At 37.5% G+C, this 16,680-nt stretch overlaps 1 protein-coding gene across 9 annotated transcripts in view; it reads left to right on the top strand.

The window, feature by feature from the left end:
* The first annotated feature begins 351 nt into the window (after window positions 1-351).
* The window catches only part of SUPT20H (SPT20 homolog, SAGA complex component), a 34,348-nt gene continuing 18,019 nt past the window's right edge, over window positions 352-16,680 (top strand). For 6 of the 9 annotated variants that reach the window (XR_014618785.1, XM_084293830.1, XM_084293835.1 and 3 more), the window contains exons 1-13: window positions 352-455; window positions 1,651-1,748; window positions 3,050-3,085; window positions 3,837-3,895; window positions 3,991-4,057; window positions 10,986-11,115; window positions 11,806-11,909; window positions 12,426-12,542; window positions 12,674-12,727; window positions 13,467-13,606; window positions 14,836-14,992; window positions 15,080-15,136; window positions 16,169-16,240. Coding sequence is in view for 8 of the 9 variants with exons in the window: in XM_084293830.1 (XP_084149956.1) it covers window positions 1,746-1,748; window positions 3,050-3,085; window positions 3,837-3,895; window positions 3,991-4,057; window positions 10,986-11,115; window positions 11,806-11,909; window positions 12,426-12,542; window positions 12,674-12,727; window positions 13,467-13,606; window positions 14,836-14,992; window positions 15,080-15,136; window positions 16,169-16,240 (996 nt within the window). In the remaining variant the exon portion in view is untranslated. The remainder of the gene's footprint in view (window positions 456-1,650; window positions 1,749-3,049; window positions 3,086-3,836; window positions 3,896-3,990; window positions 4,058-10,985; window positions 11,116-11,805; window positions 11,910-12,425; window positions 12,543-12,673; window positions 12,728-13,466; window positions 13,607-14,835; window positions 14,993-15,079; window positions 15,137-16,168; window positions 16,241-16,680) is intronic. The other 3 variants (XM_084293834.1, XM_084293833.1, XM_084293831.1) reach the window with 1 other exon arrangement.

Below are 16,680 nucleotides of genomic sequence, written 5' to 3'. Positions count from 1 at the left end.
CAGACAGATTCCAGTGGCTGAGGTCCCTGGGTTTGCTCAGCCCCGAGCAGAGCAGGCTGAGGGGAGGCCTCATGGCGGCCTGCAGCTCCCTCACGAGGGGAGCGGAGGGGCAGGCGCTGAGCTCTGCTCTCTGGGGACAGCGACAGGACCCGAGGGAACGGCATGGAGCTGGGACAAGGGAGGGTCAGGCTGGGCACCACCTTCCCCCGCGGAGGGGCGGGGCATGTGGTAGCCCCGCCCCCGTCTCCATGGCGACGCCTCGAGTCGCTTCCCGCCCTCTCCCTCCCCCCTCCCTCTCGTCTCCACGGCGACCGCTCCCTCCCCTTCCGGCGCCGACCCGGAAGTGGCGGGGCGGAAGCGGCCGGGGGCGCCGCGGGGGGCTGAGGCGGGGGCGGATGAGCGGGCGGCGGGGGCCGCAGCGCGGCGGGCAGGCCCCGGGGCAGGCCGGCCGGCAGGTAACGGGCCCGCCGCGAACGGGCCCCGCACCGGCACCGTGACCGCGGGGGGACGGCGGGGGGCAGAGGCCGGCCGGGAGGGCGGGCGGGGGCGGCCCCCGCCGTGTAGGGCCGCGGGAGGCGAGGCCCGGCCCCGCTCGGTGCTGGGCCCGGCTCTTGCCCGGCCGCTCTCGGCCCTCACGGGCAGGGCCGTGCCGGGCCGCTGGCCTGGGGGCTGGGCTCACCGTGAGGCGGGGTGGGGGGGCGGGAGGCTGCCTGGAAAGCAGCGGGGATGAGGGCAGGCGGCCGCCAGCAGGTCCCAGCCGTGCCCAGCTCTGAGTCATTCGGCCGGTGTTGTCTGGAGGAGTCGGTACCGCGGTGGAGGAGCGGAGTAAAGGCGCGGGGAGGTGGGAGGGGGCAGGTGGTGGCACCTGAAGGCATCCGTCCAACCCAAGGCTGATGTGGAGTGCAGGTGCAACAGAAAGAATTTCCCCAAATTGACGTGATGGCTGGTGGGATATCTTAAGTAAACATTTCACGTATACCGAGGCGCTGTAATGTTCAAATTTCAAAGTAAAATTGACTTCAGTTTTCCCCATCTCTTCACTGACAATGCTGCTAAACACAAGGTTTAAAAATCAGTGTTTGTGACCTGTTTTTTTTCTTCATGCTTTAAAGTGAAATGGTATAGGGACAGTATGTGAGGGCAGAAGCATCTAAGGGACACAGTGGTGCTCCGCAAATTTGATTTGTTTTTTAATTGACAGCCTAGTGTGAGTCAGTATTAAAATAACATCTCAAAACAGTGCTAGGAGGCACTGCAGGTGGAGGTGTTGTCTATGGAATAATACCTTCATGAAAGCAAAACAAAAAACTAATAGGGTATGCTAAATATTCTGGCCAGTTGTCATTAAAGAGCCTAGCATCTCTGGATTTGATGTTAGGGGTGTCTAGGTAGACTGCTACAACAGTGTTCTTGGCTATGGAATTTCAATTAGTTACTATTACTTTACTATAACTAGCATAAAATGATTCTGCATATTAGGAGCAGACATTAGAATAGGAACCCCTGTGCTTACACTTAACAGAATTTTCATGCTTTTGGAGGAGAAAATGCTGTACAGATGAGATTTATGTACAATGAGCCATTTAAGATGTTGTGTTTGAATAAAGTGATGTGTTTCATAGTGATATTTGTTTCTCCTTGATCTTTCAGTACCCCAGGTGTGACCATAAAATATGATTCTTCACCAACTGTACCAAACTTCTTAAGTACTTCTTTTGCCACTGGGTCACCTGGCTTCAACTACAATGGTAAGTTATGATTCAGCAAACATATTTTCAGATTGTTTCACTGTAGCCTGTTGCCTGTCTGGCTGATGAGGAGAAAACCATCAATGTTTGTTTTTTCTCAAAAATCTGATTTTGCTTATCACTTCAGAGTTTTGTCATATTTTTAATGATGTTTTCCTTCATAGCTTGTGAATACTTCTCCTAAATACTTACTCGTTGTCCATTGCATCACAGGAATCATCACATAAAGTGATGTGTTTTCAGTCATGTATGGTGTTAGACAGCTGGGTACAAACTGCATGTCCTTCTTCCACGCTGTTTTTTTTTTTTTTTAGTATTCTTCTATTCACAAATACTCATATTGCCATGAAGTTTACCTGGTGTTAAGCAGTCAGTGAATAGAATGCCTGAAGTCACTCCATTATCCAATGGGCTTATATAGAAAATGTGTTTGTTTAGGTGTTCAAATGAAAATGCCACTTTAAAATGCCCTGTGGTAATAGGTTGCAATGAGTAATAGCACATCATTAAGTGATCTTTTTTCCAAGGACAGGGAAGAAAATTTATGTTAGAGATACTGTAGGTGAATAAAAAAAAAAAAGCCTGAGTAAGTATTTTTTCAAAGATACCACAAAGGAGTTAAATCTGTTAAAATAAATACTATTGAGTATACTATGCCATGGGATATAGGGAAGCTTTTGCCAGGATGGTGGTGTGTTAGGTTTTGGTATATTTCTTAGCTTCTCTTAGTGGATATCTTGGAGTGGAGACTGTTAAATGGTTGAGAAACAGTATATCATAAGAAACTCTTCCTAAATTGCAATGTTCTGAATGTAAGATCTTCATTTCTGTCTTGTAGAAAAATGCCTGATCTTTGGTATCCGTGCCTATGCATTAAATGTTTTCTTCCTGAGCTGCAGTTCGGGAAAATTTTGGTCTAACCTTAATGTGGAGTTAGCAGCCAGCTTAAAGAAGAACAGATTTTCTATTTTTTGTCTGTAATTATTTTGATTAATATTAATCATTACCTTTATTAGGCATAATTTCTATTCCCACTTTTAATTCTAGCTGCCCTTCATTGTTTTAACGCTTTATAACATAGCCAAAACTTCACGAATGTAGATGCTTGGTAGTGGGATTAATTACTGTTAATGTAGTTACATGATGTTTCAGCTGCTAGGTTTAGAATCTGTGAAAGAATGCTTGAGCCCATCTTCTATTAATTCATATCAGTAGTAATAGAGGTTTTTGTGATGGCTTTTATGCACGAGATTGTTCAGCTAACGTACTTTCTAAAAAAAACCTGTTTATAATTCTTGCAGCAACAAGCTTTAGAACTGGCATTGGATCGTGCAGAGGTAAGGAATAGTTACTTGTTTGCATATAATATGTTGGGCTCACACCTAAGGACCATAATGTAGGTGTGAAAAGCAGGAGGGTGTGTTTATGTAAATATGTGTGTGTATATAAATAAAGACCCATACATGTAACACTGGTTTTGCAAAATTCTCACTAAAATTACTAGACCAGGTCATTGTCTGTTACCCATTGAACTGAGAACATTGTCAGGTACAATGACGATAAACCTTGCAGCACTTAAATTTTCCCCTTTTGAAACGAACAAATGTGTATGCTGTGAAATAAGCAGAGTTGTACAGTGGTGATTGCTGTAAATTCAGAGACAGCTGGCAGAACTACGTGGTAAAATCCTGTTTGTGTTTTTTAAAGGTTGCCTAGTTGGTATTAAAAGGCAAGTGCCTTTACTTTTCATGATGACATTTGATGTAGTGGCTGCCTTGAACACTGTTAGTATATTTTAATTAAAATTATATTTATAATACGCAGGTCTGTAAAACAGAGAAACCTAGAATAAGTGCAAAAGACAAGGATAAAATAAAAATTCCCTCAGCTGGTTATATTGGGGAATACTTGATGTGTTGAGCCATTACACATGAAATTGATTGTATCTGAGCAAGTTCACTTCAGTATGTTAGCACATTAACTTAAGCAAATATTAGCTACTCTAATTACAGAATGTGAATGTAAAATCAAGATTTTGCATGCAACTCATGCTACAGTTCTTAGTTTACCTGTTTCTTTCTTTTCTAGTATATCATTGAAAGTGCCCGTCAGAGACCTCCCAAAAGAAAATATTTATCCAGTGGAAGGTAATAAGAGTTTTGGTATTTAGTTTTTAAGTAGTTTTTTCTTTGGTTTGATTTTGGTTACATTTTAAGCTTTTTTTTTTTTTTTTTTATTTCAGAAAATCTGTATTTCAAAAACTCTATGATTTGTATATAGAAGAATGTGAAAAAGAGCCTGAGATAAAGGTAAGTGGAAATTGCTGAGCAGCTTTTAATTGTTGTCTAAATGGGCAAGTTCAGAAAAGACATATTTCGCTTAATTCCTCTATTGGGAAAAAAAAAAAAAAAGGAAGAAAAGCTGGTGGCTGTAGTAGTTACTGAAGGCTAAGACTTGGGTAACAACAATTAATGACTTTTGTGGACTAAACTGACTATAGCATTGTAATTCAGTTTGAAATAAGAACATGGTGCTGGGAGGGCTGGTGATTACCTGATAAACCTAATTCTGTTCCTAAGGGTAATAAAGTAGAATGCTGGCATACAGTTGTGACAATTTTACTGAAGTTGCTTTTTATTATATGAAAAGTAGAATTTCAAATGAACAGTCTAGAATGGAGAGATGTAAGAAATTTATTAGGCAACAGATAGTGCTATTAAAGTAATTGGGTAGTATGTGAATATTAAACCTAGTCTGGCTTGAGTGACCTGTTTATTCTGTTTCAGTCCTGCATCACTGACACAATTGTGAGCAAATGTCAAGCACTGTTGTCAGTATCACTGCTTCTGAATCACTTAATTAGCATGACTGCTGTGGAAAAAATGTGCAATTTTTTCAGAATCTGTGCTCTGTTGTAAATCCAGATGTCTTTTTTTGTTTAAAGATTCATCAACAGCAAATAAGTAACAAGATATTTGAGCAGCAGGGAGAAGATTGGGCTTGTTAGACTGGAATCTGGAGAAAAGTAGGGTTTTAATACTATTGCTGTCGCTGAATCAGAAGGCGCTCAGCAAACTTACCCAACTCTAATAAAATTAAAGTAGTGAGGAAATTTTAGCACCACGGTAGATGAAGTGGATTATTGCTGATAGAGATCTGAATTAAAACTTAATCTTTATTTAGTGGCTTATTTATTGATGTATTGGAAGCTTATGATAGCAAAAATTTCTATTTAGAACTCTTATTCACCAGATGTGGGTAGTTAATGTATCTTGGTCATATGCTGTGGATTCTAATTACTGAAAATAGGAAGCTTAAATATTGTAGTTTTAAGTTTAGAAGACGATGCTATTGTGAAACCTTATCCATGACTGCACATTCATCTCAGTTTACAATAACGAGGAAATACTGTTCTGCCTAGAGTTTGGCCAACAACCTTACAGTTTTTAATATACAGAACTGTCAAATCTTCTGTTTGCTACTGCATCATTTTGATGATACGAATTCTATGTTGTCCATTCAAAAGCAATCTTTTCATTCATATTTAATATTATTTTTCAGTTGTATCTTAGCTCTTGTAATACAACGTTTCTCCCATGTTCATGCTTCCTAGCCTGCAGTTTATTTGTTCATTTATATTCTTGTTTGCTTTTGGTGTGCATAGGGAACACCAAATTTTCCACACTCATTCGCAAAGGACTAATGCATTACTCATCCCCTATTAGTGCAGTCTGCCCATTTGTTCACATGCATGCTAGTGAGAGTCGTAGTTATGTTGAAGTGATTCTCTAGAGCAGTTTATGTCCTTTAGATTCCTGTGCAGTACTGTGGTACCTAAATGTTGAAACAATAACATTTTAACAATAATAACAGACTTGGGCTGTGGGCTTGAAGGATTTAGGCTAGGTAGGTAGTTGCTACTATGTAGACATGTTAGAAGGCAACATCAGTGGGCAAGCACCAAAATATCTCAAAGTAATGAAAGTTTCACACTGTTAATGAAAATCACTGGAATTAAGTCATTTGATTTCCATGTTGGACTAGTACAAAAATAGCAAATTGCACATCTGTTGCTTTGCTATAAAAGTGCTCCTAGGGACTGCTCCCCACACTGGCAGATGTGGGGAATAAGTAACAATGATATGTGAATAAAACAAATGGTGCCAGATAATGGTGAGGGATTTTCTTTGTTTTGGTGTTGTTTTTTTTCCTTGATTAGTCTCTAACGATAATGAATGATGCACACGGTTGGATGTATTTGGGGAATTGTGTAAAATGTTATCTTCATATATATAACTAGCATGTGTGAGGTTACAAAACAGCTGGCGATAATAATCTACTCTGAAGAAAACCAAACCTCATTAGGGTGCAGCAGCCTTTTTAGATCACAGCATTCCTCAAGTTTGATCTGTAAAAGCTTATCTTAGGTGTTACTTAGGAAACTGGAATATTTTCTTGCCTCCACTGTGGAGACTGTGTGGGCCTTGTCTTTAATAGCTACATTAATACTAATCTGTGTACTTAGCTAGTAGTTGCAGTCTTCTCTAAGAATCCAATTTAGATTCAATGAGGTCACAAACATCCTTAGGCTTCAGTATATTCCTTGTGTTTTGTAACCAGTTAACAATGCCTCCATAAAAGGAGGTATCTTCTGAATTGTAGGGTTGGGTTTTTTAGTCAATATATACCAAACTCTGCTTTGCTCTTTCAGTTTTCTGAAAGAACAATGCTTGTCACCATTCACACAGTTAATTTTCAAGTCTTCTGTTGAAATTGACAGGAAATAAAATTGTGATCTCTTTGACTCTGTTGAACAAACCATGCAAAGAGTAGGAAAGAAATTGGTTCTGAATTTCAAGCAAAAACAGTCATATGCTCTTAGATGTGAAGGAATCACTTATGCTTTACTAATGTGAAATTTTAAATTTTAAAGAATTGCTTAAAAATTGTGATAATCTTTAGGTTATAATAAAATTATACTTAATTTGTTGAATGCTTAGTTATCTCTGATTAAAATATATAATTGCCTATTCATGTGAGAGAACAAAAGTACTAAGTAACCCTTGTTGTTCTTAGATCAGAACCTTGTCTCATGCAAACAATCATATTTAATCTTCCTTTGTGTATAAGACTGGCCATGTAATTTCCCCTGGTAATTTCTGCAATGAGACTGACTTTTAGTTAGCTACCCTGCTGCCATACCTTAGGGAGTCTGTAAGTAATGCCACCAGGGTTGTGCATCGTATGATTACTCTTCTTCCCCTCAAAGAATAATTACAAATTTCAGTACATGGATTACTCTAAGCACTTTGAAGATGGTAGATTTCATATAAAGCCATCAGAACTGCCTGTGGAATGAGTATTTCAATCCATACCCACCACCACTGCCTCTCTCAGTACCTGAGAAAAGACATCTATGACGTGAGAAGAAACATGTTAAATGTTTACCCTAAGGGAAGTATTCTGAAATAATTTGGATATAAGATTTGTGATTTCACTTCTAACAAATCTTGACCTCTCAAAATTCTTCCTTAAAATAGAAGAAAAAAAAGACATCTGCTCCCTGAAAATACTCAAAAAAATAATCAAAAATGTGAGTCTGTCTGCTGCTTTTTTCCTTAATGCTACAGATGAAAGGAACACAATAAGACAGTATTTTGAAAATTATAGAATAGAGGAGTTATAGAATTAAGGCTGGAAAAGACTTCCAAGATCACCTGGTCAACCATCCCCCACCACCAATGTCACCCACTAAACCATGTCCTTAAGCACCACGTCCAACCTTTCCTTGAACACCCCCATATATTCACCAATACATTCAATACCAACACTCCAATATATTCGGTGACATCTGTAACCCTCTAAGATTTTGAAAAAACGATGACACCAAAGTTATGATGGGTGTTCAGCAAACTTACCCTAAACCAATGATTCTCTGCAGTAAACATAACATGACATGAAAAAGCTTGAATTCTGTTGTTCTCTACTGAACAATCAGATAAAATATATACTCATGAGTTTATAGAAGACTATGATGGTGAGCACAGAGAACCTCTTGTTAATAGACAAGTTATTCACTTGTCAAGCCCTGCAGAGAATAAGTGATGGTGTCCAATCTGCTCTTGCATATTCTATGCATTTGTAAAGTGATGCTAGGGTTAATGAAATACGTCTGAAGTCAAGGGAAGAACCTTCGGTGGTGGGGTTATTGGGTTTTCTTAGACTTGCATTTCACAAAGGTGGTAAATTGCTTCAAGAGCTTTTTTATGGAGATGATCAGTTTGAAGCATTGGTCAGAAGCTGTAAAACAATCATAAAGACAAGTGAAAAATTGACTCAAGATGTTATAGTAAAAGCAGTCGTGATGACGATAAAATCAGAATTTTGTGCACTGTCAGAGGATAAGATACTAAAGCTAAGATACAAACATAGCCATGGATTGAGTAATAGCAAACAAAGCATAAAAACACTGCCTGTCTTGTTAGAGAGTAGTCACTCAGTATTTATTCAGTGGCAGTCTTCATAAGTCACTGGAAGAGGAAGACAGCACCTATGCTTTCTCTGTGCTGCTTCTCACCCATCACAGTCACCGCAGTGTGTGTTTATGGAGGGGAGTACCACTTTTCTGCTGATTCAGAGAGGGTTAGGATTGTTAGTTTATTAGCTGGTGCAACCGAGGTAGTGTAACTGCCTTGTGCCTCTGTGTCTGAATCCTTCCAATATACCATGGTGAACATTTGAGAAATCTAATAAGCCTCAATCCACTTCTTGACCTTTAAGACTGTCCCAGACAAGATCTGAGCTTAATACCAGCTCTGAGCTACTACTTCCGATAGCCAGCTCAAAGGAGGAAGGTCCTCCTGTGGCTATAGTCATCTTCATGCTTAGTGCAAGGTAATTTTACCTGCTAATTATTTTTGGTATGCCACTTTTTGTAAACCAAAAACACCAATTTACTCCAATGTCTTGGAGTGGTGTTATTATTTTAAAATGTGCCTGGCACCTGGCATGCATCTTAAGAAATTTAGTTCATATGAATTTAGTGCTAAAAATGTTGTCAGGCCTGTTCAGGTCTGTTTGATTGTCCTCTTCCTCTTTTTCCTGTCTTCTGCCATCCTTCTCAACCTCCCCCCCCAAAACAGGCAAGAAAAAACCTGCCAAGCTGTAGTTGGCTAATTACTCCTGAACAATAAAAATAAAAAGAACTAACATGTTGTTCACTGAGTAGTGTGATTAATCAATGTAATAACTTTTACAATCGAACTATGATTATGTATGTTACTTATCTGATGTGTAAGGAGCAGAGGCCTCCTGTAAAAATAACTTCTTACTATTTCTTGTACATGTGAACAAATTTCTGAGGAAAAAGGTAAATTGTTCCCTATAAATTTTTTGTGATTGCTAGTCAGTTTAAATAATTTTGGACCTGTGATTTCATAGAATAATGTCATTAGTTGAATAATCTTTTTTATTAAGCTCATGAAAATAAAGTTGAATTAGAAATATTAACAGTATTAATAACTTCTAGAGGCTGTTTTAATTCTGTCCCAATGAGATCCAATGGATTTATTTTTATTTGCTTTTTAATTTTTAAAAATAATTTTACAATAAATAGTTTTTTTAGCATGCCTTACATAACCTGGTGATCTTTTTTAAATCAAGCCTTACATAATTCACAAGTCCTTTTCTATTTCCCTCCTAATACCATTGCACAACTGAATATGAAATGAGTGATCTTTCCAACACAGAAATCAAAACTTTTCCATCAAAAGATGACAGTATCTCAATTGTTAAGAATGAAGATATTAGAGGAGTTGAGAGTTGACTTTGTTTTCAGAGGGCAATTACTGTATGCCAGGATATTTCATGCTAGGTGTAAGTGAAGAGACAATAGCTCTATTCTGTACTCAGTGATCTTTCTGAAAATTGAAGCCGTGCACAGTCTCTCCTTCTGGGGTAGGTGTCTTATAGGATTCTAGTAGGAGTATTAGCTGAAGGTTTTACCTAGCAGGCTGCATCTGATATATAATCTAAATCTTCCCTCTTTTAGTTTAAAGCCATTACTCCTTGTCTTGTCACTATACCTGTGACAGAGTCCCTTCCCAGCTTTCCTGTAGGCCCCCTTTATATAATGAAAGGCTGCTCTAAGGTCTCCTCAGAGCCTTCTCGTTTCCAGGCTGAACAACCCCAACTCTCTCAGCCTGTCTTCATAACAGAGGTGCTCCAGCCCTCATCATCCTCACGGCCCTCCTCTGGACTTGCTCCAATAGATCCCTGTCCTTGTGCTGGGGGCCCCAGCGCTGAGCACAGGGCTCCAGGTGGGGTCTCTCGAGAGCAGAGCAGAGGGGCAGAATCACCTCCCTCGACCTCCTGGCCACACTGCTTTTGATGCAGCCCAAGATACAGTTGGCTTGCACTTGGCCTTGTTGAACCTCATGAGGTTTGCACAGGCCCACCTCGCAAGCCTGTCCAGGTCCTTCTGGATGGCATCCCTTCCCTCTGGCATGTTGACTGCACAGCTTGTTGGCAAACTTGCTGAGAGTGCACTCCGTTTTCTTGTCCGTGTCACTGACTAAGACGTTAAAGAGCACCAGTCCCAATACTGACCCCCTAAGGAACAACGCTCATCGCTGGATGTTGAGCCATTGAACACAACACTTTGAGGGCAACCATCCAGGCAATTCCTTGTCCACCATGGATGGATGGAGTGGTCCATCCATCAAATCTGTCTCTATCCAATTTAGAGACAAGGGTATCATGCTTTTCTTTATGGTATTTTCCAGACTTCTAAATGCTAAAAGGCAGTAAGATTTTAGTCTGTAAAAGGAACATTTGCTTGCTAGGAATATTTGAGAGTAGTAAATACTTTGTTGTTGTTATCAAACAGTGTATAACCTTTAAATATGTGCACATAATAATGATACCAAATAATGTTGTGCCATAGATTTGCAACATTGCAAATCTTAGCCAAGGAGAATTCTTGCTAATTGTTTTGTGTGGACTTAAAGTTTTTTGAATTGAAATGAGTGTTTCTAAAAAAAAAATTAAAAAAAATGTGTAAGTATGTACAATAATACATAATTATATATTGTATTGAATTCTGCTAAATTAAATTTAAATGGGCTTGTTTTGATACATACTTCAACATTAAAATAAATATTTCTCATTCTGGCAACTGTTTTAATGCTTCTAATTACTTGATAGTATTATGTTCATGAGCAATGTTTACTTTTAAAGCAGAAGCTGAGGCGAAATGTGAATTTACTTGAGAAGCTGGTTATGCAGGAGACGTTGTCGTGTCTGGTGGTGAACCTCTATCCGGGAAATGAGGGTTACTCACTTATGCTCAGGGGAAAAAATGGTTCAGGTAACATTTTTACTATTTAATTTTTAAAACTATTCAGAGTGCTCTATAAATAGTTGGAATGTGTTGCTGTTGCTAATGTTTAACTGTTTATAACACAATCCCTTGTTTAAAAAAAAAAAAAAGAAATAACACCTGTACTTGAACTGCAAATCTGCACAGAGTTGTGAAGTGCTTGTAAGCAATCTCTAGCAGTGCAGTATAAATCAATACATATGAATGTTTTTGATAGCCTTCCTCCCTTATTTCCAGCTAGCTTTGTATCTGTTCCCTCTTTTTTCTGTGTTCCTTATCTGAGTTTCTCTTACTTCATGTACCTTCTGGAAGGAAGAGTGAAAGAAATTATATAAGTCTAGCGAAAGCCATCTGCATTCCACTTTGATTGCATCTTTATGCTACCTGGTACTGTAGTAAGCACTAAGAATATATAGTGTCTCACTTGGGAGCAAGCATTTGTTCCATTGAGCTATAAAGGAGTTTTGCTTTGTAAGGAAAAAGAAAAGAAAAAGTGTTCTGGGAACAGAAATGGATGTAAAAATTAATATTATTTAAAAAAAAAAAAAAGCAGCAATTTTGATATTTTCCACCAGCCCTGCTTTGTTCTGCGGCAAGCTCGTTTTAGATTTCACACTGTTATAGTCAAAACTTGAAAGGCAGATGAAAAGCAGTATGTTTTGTTTTATTCAAATCCAGATTCTGAGACCATACGGCTGCCTTATGAGGAAGGCGAACTGCTTGAATATTTGGATGCAGAGGAGCTACCACCAATTTTGGTTGATCTTTTAGAAAAATCTCAGGTTTGAAAGTTTTGTTTTTAAAAAATAAATTGTTTTGTACCTAAATAGACTTTGAATCGTGAATCCTTCACATATGTGATTCCAACAACAGAACGTGAAACACTTGCTCATTTGGAACCAAAATATTTAATGCCCCAAATAAATACTTGATTGATCACTATAAAAAGGTAATTCATAAATACTGGGGAGAAAGGAATAGAAGGAGTTGCTCTTGTTTCGACTGCCAGACAGCTTGGATTCTGTGTTCTAGCAAAATGTCATTTGTTCTGTCATGAAATATTTGGCATGGAAATTTCCTAAAACTACATTTCTGGTATATGAAAACAAAACATTTGAAGCTTGTATGTTAGGTCTGTCTAGGTATGTTATAAAGACCTATGATCTTGTTAAAATTAGTAGTTTTATCCATAGTATCAATAAATACTGTATAATATATAACAAACTATATGGAGGCCAGGGCTGAGAAAGATGAGTAAATATTTGGATATTTACAAGTTGATCTTTTTTTTCAACTAGGTTAATATTTTTCATTGTGGATGTGTCATAGCAGAAATCCGTGACTATAGGCAGTCTGGTAACATGAAATCTCCAACATACCAAAGCAAGCACATTCTTTTGCGTCCTACAATGCAGGTGAGAAGTGTTCTAAGTCATTTCTCAGTGTTACAATAGTTCCCAGAGTTGATAAGAGCTACTACTGAACATATATTAAGAACTCTTATTACTTTGTTGAAAGCTAACTGCAATTATGTCTTTCTCATCAGACATTAATTTGTGATGTGCATTCTATAACAAGTGACAACCACAAATGGACACAGGTGAGTCAACAGTTGTTTTAAAACTTCACAGTAATGTGGTGAATATACTTTATTTCATAAATTTTGATAAGCAAAATAGTGTCTTTCCTCAAGATGCCACAGAAAACAATAGTTGTTAATTGAATCAGACATTTTTTTTTGGTAACACAGAATGACAGTGTTAGTGTTAGTGTAACTAGTTTACCATACTTCGTTTGTCTTCGATATAAAGCTCCAGAGCAGCAGGTATAATCCAATGGCATAGTTGCTCCTTTAATGGAACTTTCCTAATTATATTATTATAGTAAAGAGAATTTTGTTAACTAGGATTGGAAAATTAGAGTTAGTTAAATGCTGAAGAGCATGGTGCCGGCAGTGTACTTGTTTGTCTTTCAGAGCCACAATCTCGCTCAAATCCATTTCAAATTGTAATCTAAAGTTCCGGACAGATAATCTTTATGGCACTATTGCTAGTCTATCAAGATAAATCACTAAGAGAAAATTAATGTCATTACCATTACTGCTATTAAAAAAAAAAAGAAAAAATACCTTTCAGTAGGTTCTCTTTTCCTATTAGAAACCCCAACCAAAGCCCTGTAACTCATAACTGTTAGTGATATTTAAGCGTTAATTTCTGTTGTTGAGTATTGACAAATAATTTCTTCAATTTCTTTAAGATAATGTGCATGTTATGCGTAGGTGTGTATTAATGTAAAAGTCTTCATGATTTTACATTTAATAATAACTGTATATTATACAGGAGGACAAACTTCTACTTGAGAGCCAACTTATTTTGGCTACAGCAGAGCCTTTGTGTCTTGATCCTTCGATAGCAGTGACCTGTACTACAAACAGACTCCTGTACAACAAGCAGAAAATGAATACTCGCCCCATGAAAAGGTATTTTTCAGTTTGAAGCATGTTGAGACTCCTTCAAGATTTTTTTTTTTGGGGGGGGGGGGGGGGGGGCGGGGGCGGGCGGGGTTCAAAGAGAAGTGTAATCGCATCTTAATGTCTACTTAAATACTTGGAATAGTGGGAACAGTCAGATTATCTTATTTTCAAATATTCAGTTTTGTAGTGTATTTCACTTAGTAATAAATACTACAATATGCTTATTTTTGTATATCAAAAACGTGTATGTTATTTTAACATCATATGGCAGCTTTAATCTTGTCCTTTTACTTAATTCAGGTGTCAAATGGCATCTCAATTTGAAATATATAAATGGATATTTTGCATATTGTCTGACGCTTTAAAAACTGTAAAATTTTGCTGCTAAACAACGAAATCAAATTAATTATTTATTTTTGAGGTTTATAGACTAAACAGAAGTGTTGTCTTATTTGAATCTTAATAAATTTATAAGTAATGTGGAACATGCTATATACAAGATATCAAACTTGTTTAACTTCTGTGCCTGGTGGTTCACTTTTTTTTCCACAAAAGCTTGAAATGGTTTACTCTTTCTTAGTAAAAGAGGTACATTCGTTCTGTAGAATGAAAAGTGCTAATGGTCTGTTAAAATTAACAAAATATGTTTAAAATTAGAATCGCATTGACATACTATCCTAATGTACAGCTGGTGGTGCTAATTGTAAATAGACAAATTGATCAAGCTGCTCTTAAAAATTAGAGTGTAGTGGTAAACAAGCATTCCATTAGAAAAGTACACAGACGTGTTAAATGGGTGTCCCAGATAGCATTAATGTGCCAAAGGGTTGGGTGTGAAACAAAGAATGAAGAGTAGTTCCCATGATTATAACTTATTAGTCACATAAGCAGTATATGGATCTTCTGGCAGAACTGAAATCTTTGAAAATATGCAAACCAAAGGCTCAGTAGCCTTTCGTATAGTTAATTATTTTGACAATGTAATTATGCATTTCAAAAATAACCCCATTCTTAGCACTGAAACATATAAACAGAATACTAGTATAGTATTCGTAAAAATACAAAATTGAGTTTAAGTTGTATAGTCCAGAACAGTGATTTTAAATTAATATTTCAAAACCTGTTTTCTAGTCTCAATGTAAATAGCATTTCCCTGTGTGTTTTTGTGCTTGTACTTAGGCAGTGGGAAATTCGGTTTTGATGTTCTTACAATCGTATCTGTCATTTTACCTTAGGTGTTTCAAAAGGTACTCAAGGTCATCTTTGAACAGGCAGCAGGAAGTAGGTCACTATTCAACGCCACCACAGCTCAGAATACTTGACTACTTACAGAAAAGGAAGGAGAGGAAAGGCACCCAGCAGTATGACCTCAAAATTTCTAAAGCTGGAAATGTAAGTGTTCTGAGACACTGGTAGGTGAACTTCTTAACTGTTTATTTACAAATGTGGTACACTAATACCACTTTATTCATCTTCCAGTGTGTAGATATGTGGAAACAGAACCCTTGCTACTTGACTGCACCTTCTGAAGTGGATGTAAGTTTGGTTGTTATCTTTTAGCAATTATTAGCAATTGTATTCAATGTTGTATTGCATGAAGAAGGAAGTGACTAAAGAATATCCAGTATCAAACAACAAGAATTTTTAAGAAGGTTTTAACATTTGAAATTAATTTTCTGTAGTTTAAGGTACAAACACAAGCTAAGCGACACTGGAATACATTGCAACTGCAGTGTGATAGTTTGGATAAGACAAACAGGGCAAACTGAGCTTTAATATTGTTCAACTGTAGGATCAATGTCCATTTGAAATTCTGTTGATAATATTTGAAATTTTTTTTTAAAAAAAAAAAGGAAAGTATTTTACAAGGAGTTACTTCTCAGCCTGGTAGAAGTTTTTCTTGACATATTATACTACAGGACATACTATTTTCAATGGTTTAATTTATTATATAGAGAATTCTAATTGGGATTCTAATAGGATTAATAGATCTAATTGGGATTCTAATTCTAATAGGATGCAGCCTATGCATTCTGATCTCAGTGATGTGCATGTTATTGTTTTTTGGCACTGTCTGAATACATACTGCTACTAGACGGAAGGGGTCAGTGGATTAGCCAAGGCTGTGGGTTTCGGCTTAATTGGGAGTGGCAGTAGTGTACATTACACATCGAATGATGCTGTAGGTTTGCATATGATTTCTCTCCCTTTTTGCTTCAGCACTGTTGTAACTCCAGACTCTGATTAGGTCAAGTACTAATATTGTGAAATTTCTTAGCCATTCCACACTGCAGGCAGTAGTTTAAATCTGTTCTCTTAACAAAAGTGTGAAACATACGTTTAACATATCAAGTATGATGTAACAGAATAAACATAAAGTCCTGAATGTTCTCCAATTCACTTTTTCTGAAAACTGCACATATAGATGAGGTCTTACTCATTTTTGAAGACTCTCATGTTAGCCACTGTTAAAAACAAGCAGCTGTGTTAGTTTGACGTTAACTCTGGCCCAAGATGACCATTATTATTTAGTTTTTGTTTTCTTTTTCTATCTCCATTTTCTTTAAGGTGGAAAAATATGCCAAAGTGGAAAAGTCTATCAAGCCTGATGACTCACAACCAACTGTTTGGCCAGCACATGTGAGTAATTTAGACCTTTGGCAAACTTTTCTGTCTCTAGTTAAAATATCATGTATTTCAATAAAATCTAAATAATGTGCGGAATACTCCTCCTTCCACCAATTGAATTAACCTTCCATTTATTACATAGACATGGAAAGATTGTTACAGAAACTTGTAATTTCATACAGTGATCAGTGTTGTAATTTCTTCAGATGTTCCAGAAACGTAATGAAAAACACCATCTCCCAAGTAATGTGCTGTCACTGTGTAGTAAATAAAACAATAATTTACAGGGATCAAGTACTCTGATCAATAAATTGTTTTCTTCATGCAGCTCATATAAAGATTGACATAAAAATGTTTCTGTCAAAATCAAAATGGCAAATTTTGAAAGAAATCATTTAATAAGGGCAGAAAGCCCTTTCAAAATTGTTATAGTCAAACCTTAAAATTTCACA

Source organism: Netta rufina (genome assembly GCF_964035555.1).
Source record: "Netta rufina genome assembly, chromosome: 1".
Taxonomy (NCBI): domain Eukaryota; kingdom Metazoa; phylum Chordata; class Aves; order Anseriformes; family Anatidae; genus Netta; species Netta rufina.
Note: the sequence above shows the minus strand (reverse complement) of the source record. Positions and strands in the feature narration are given on the sequence as shown.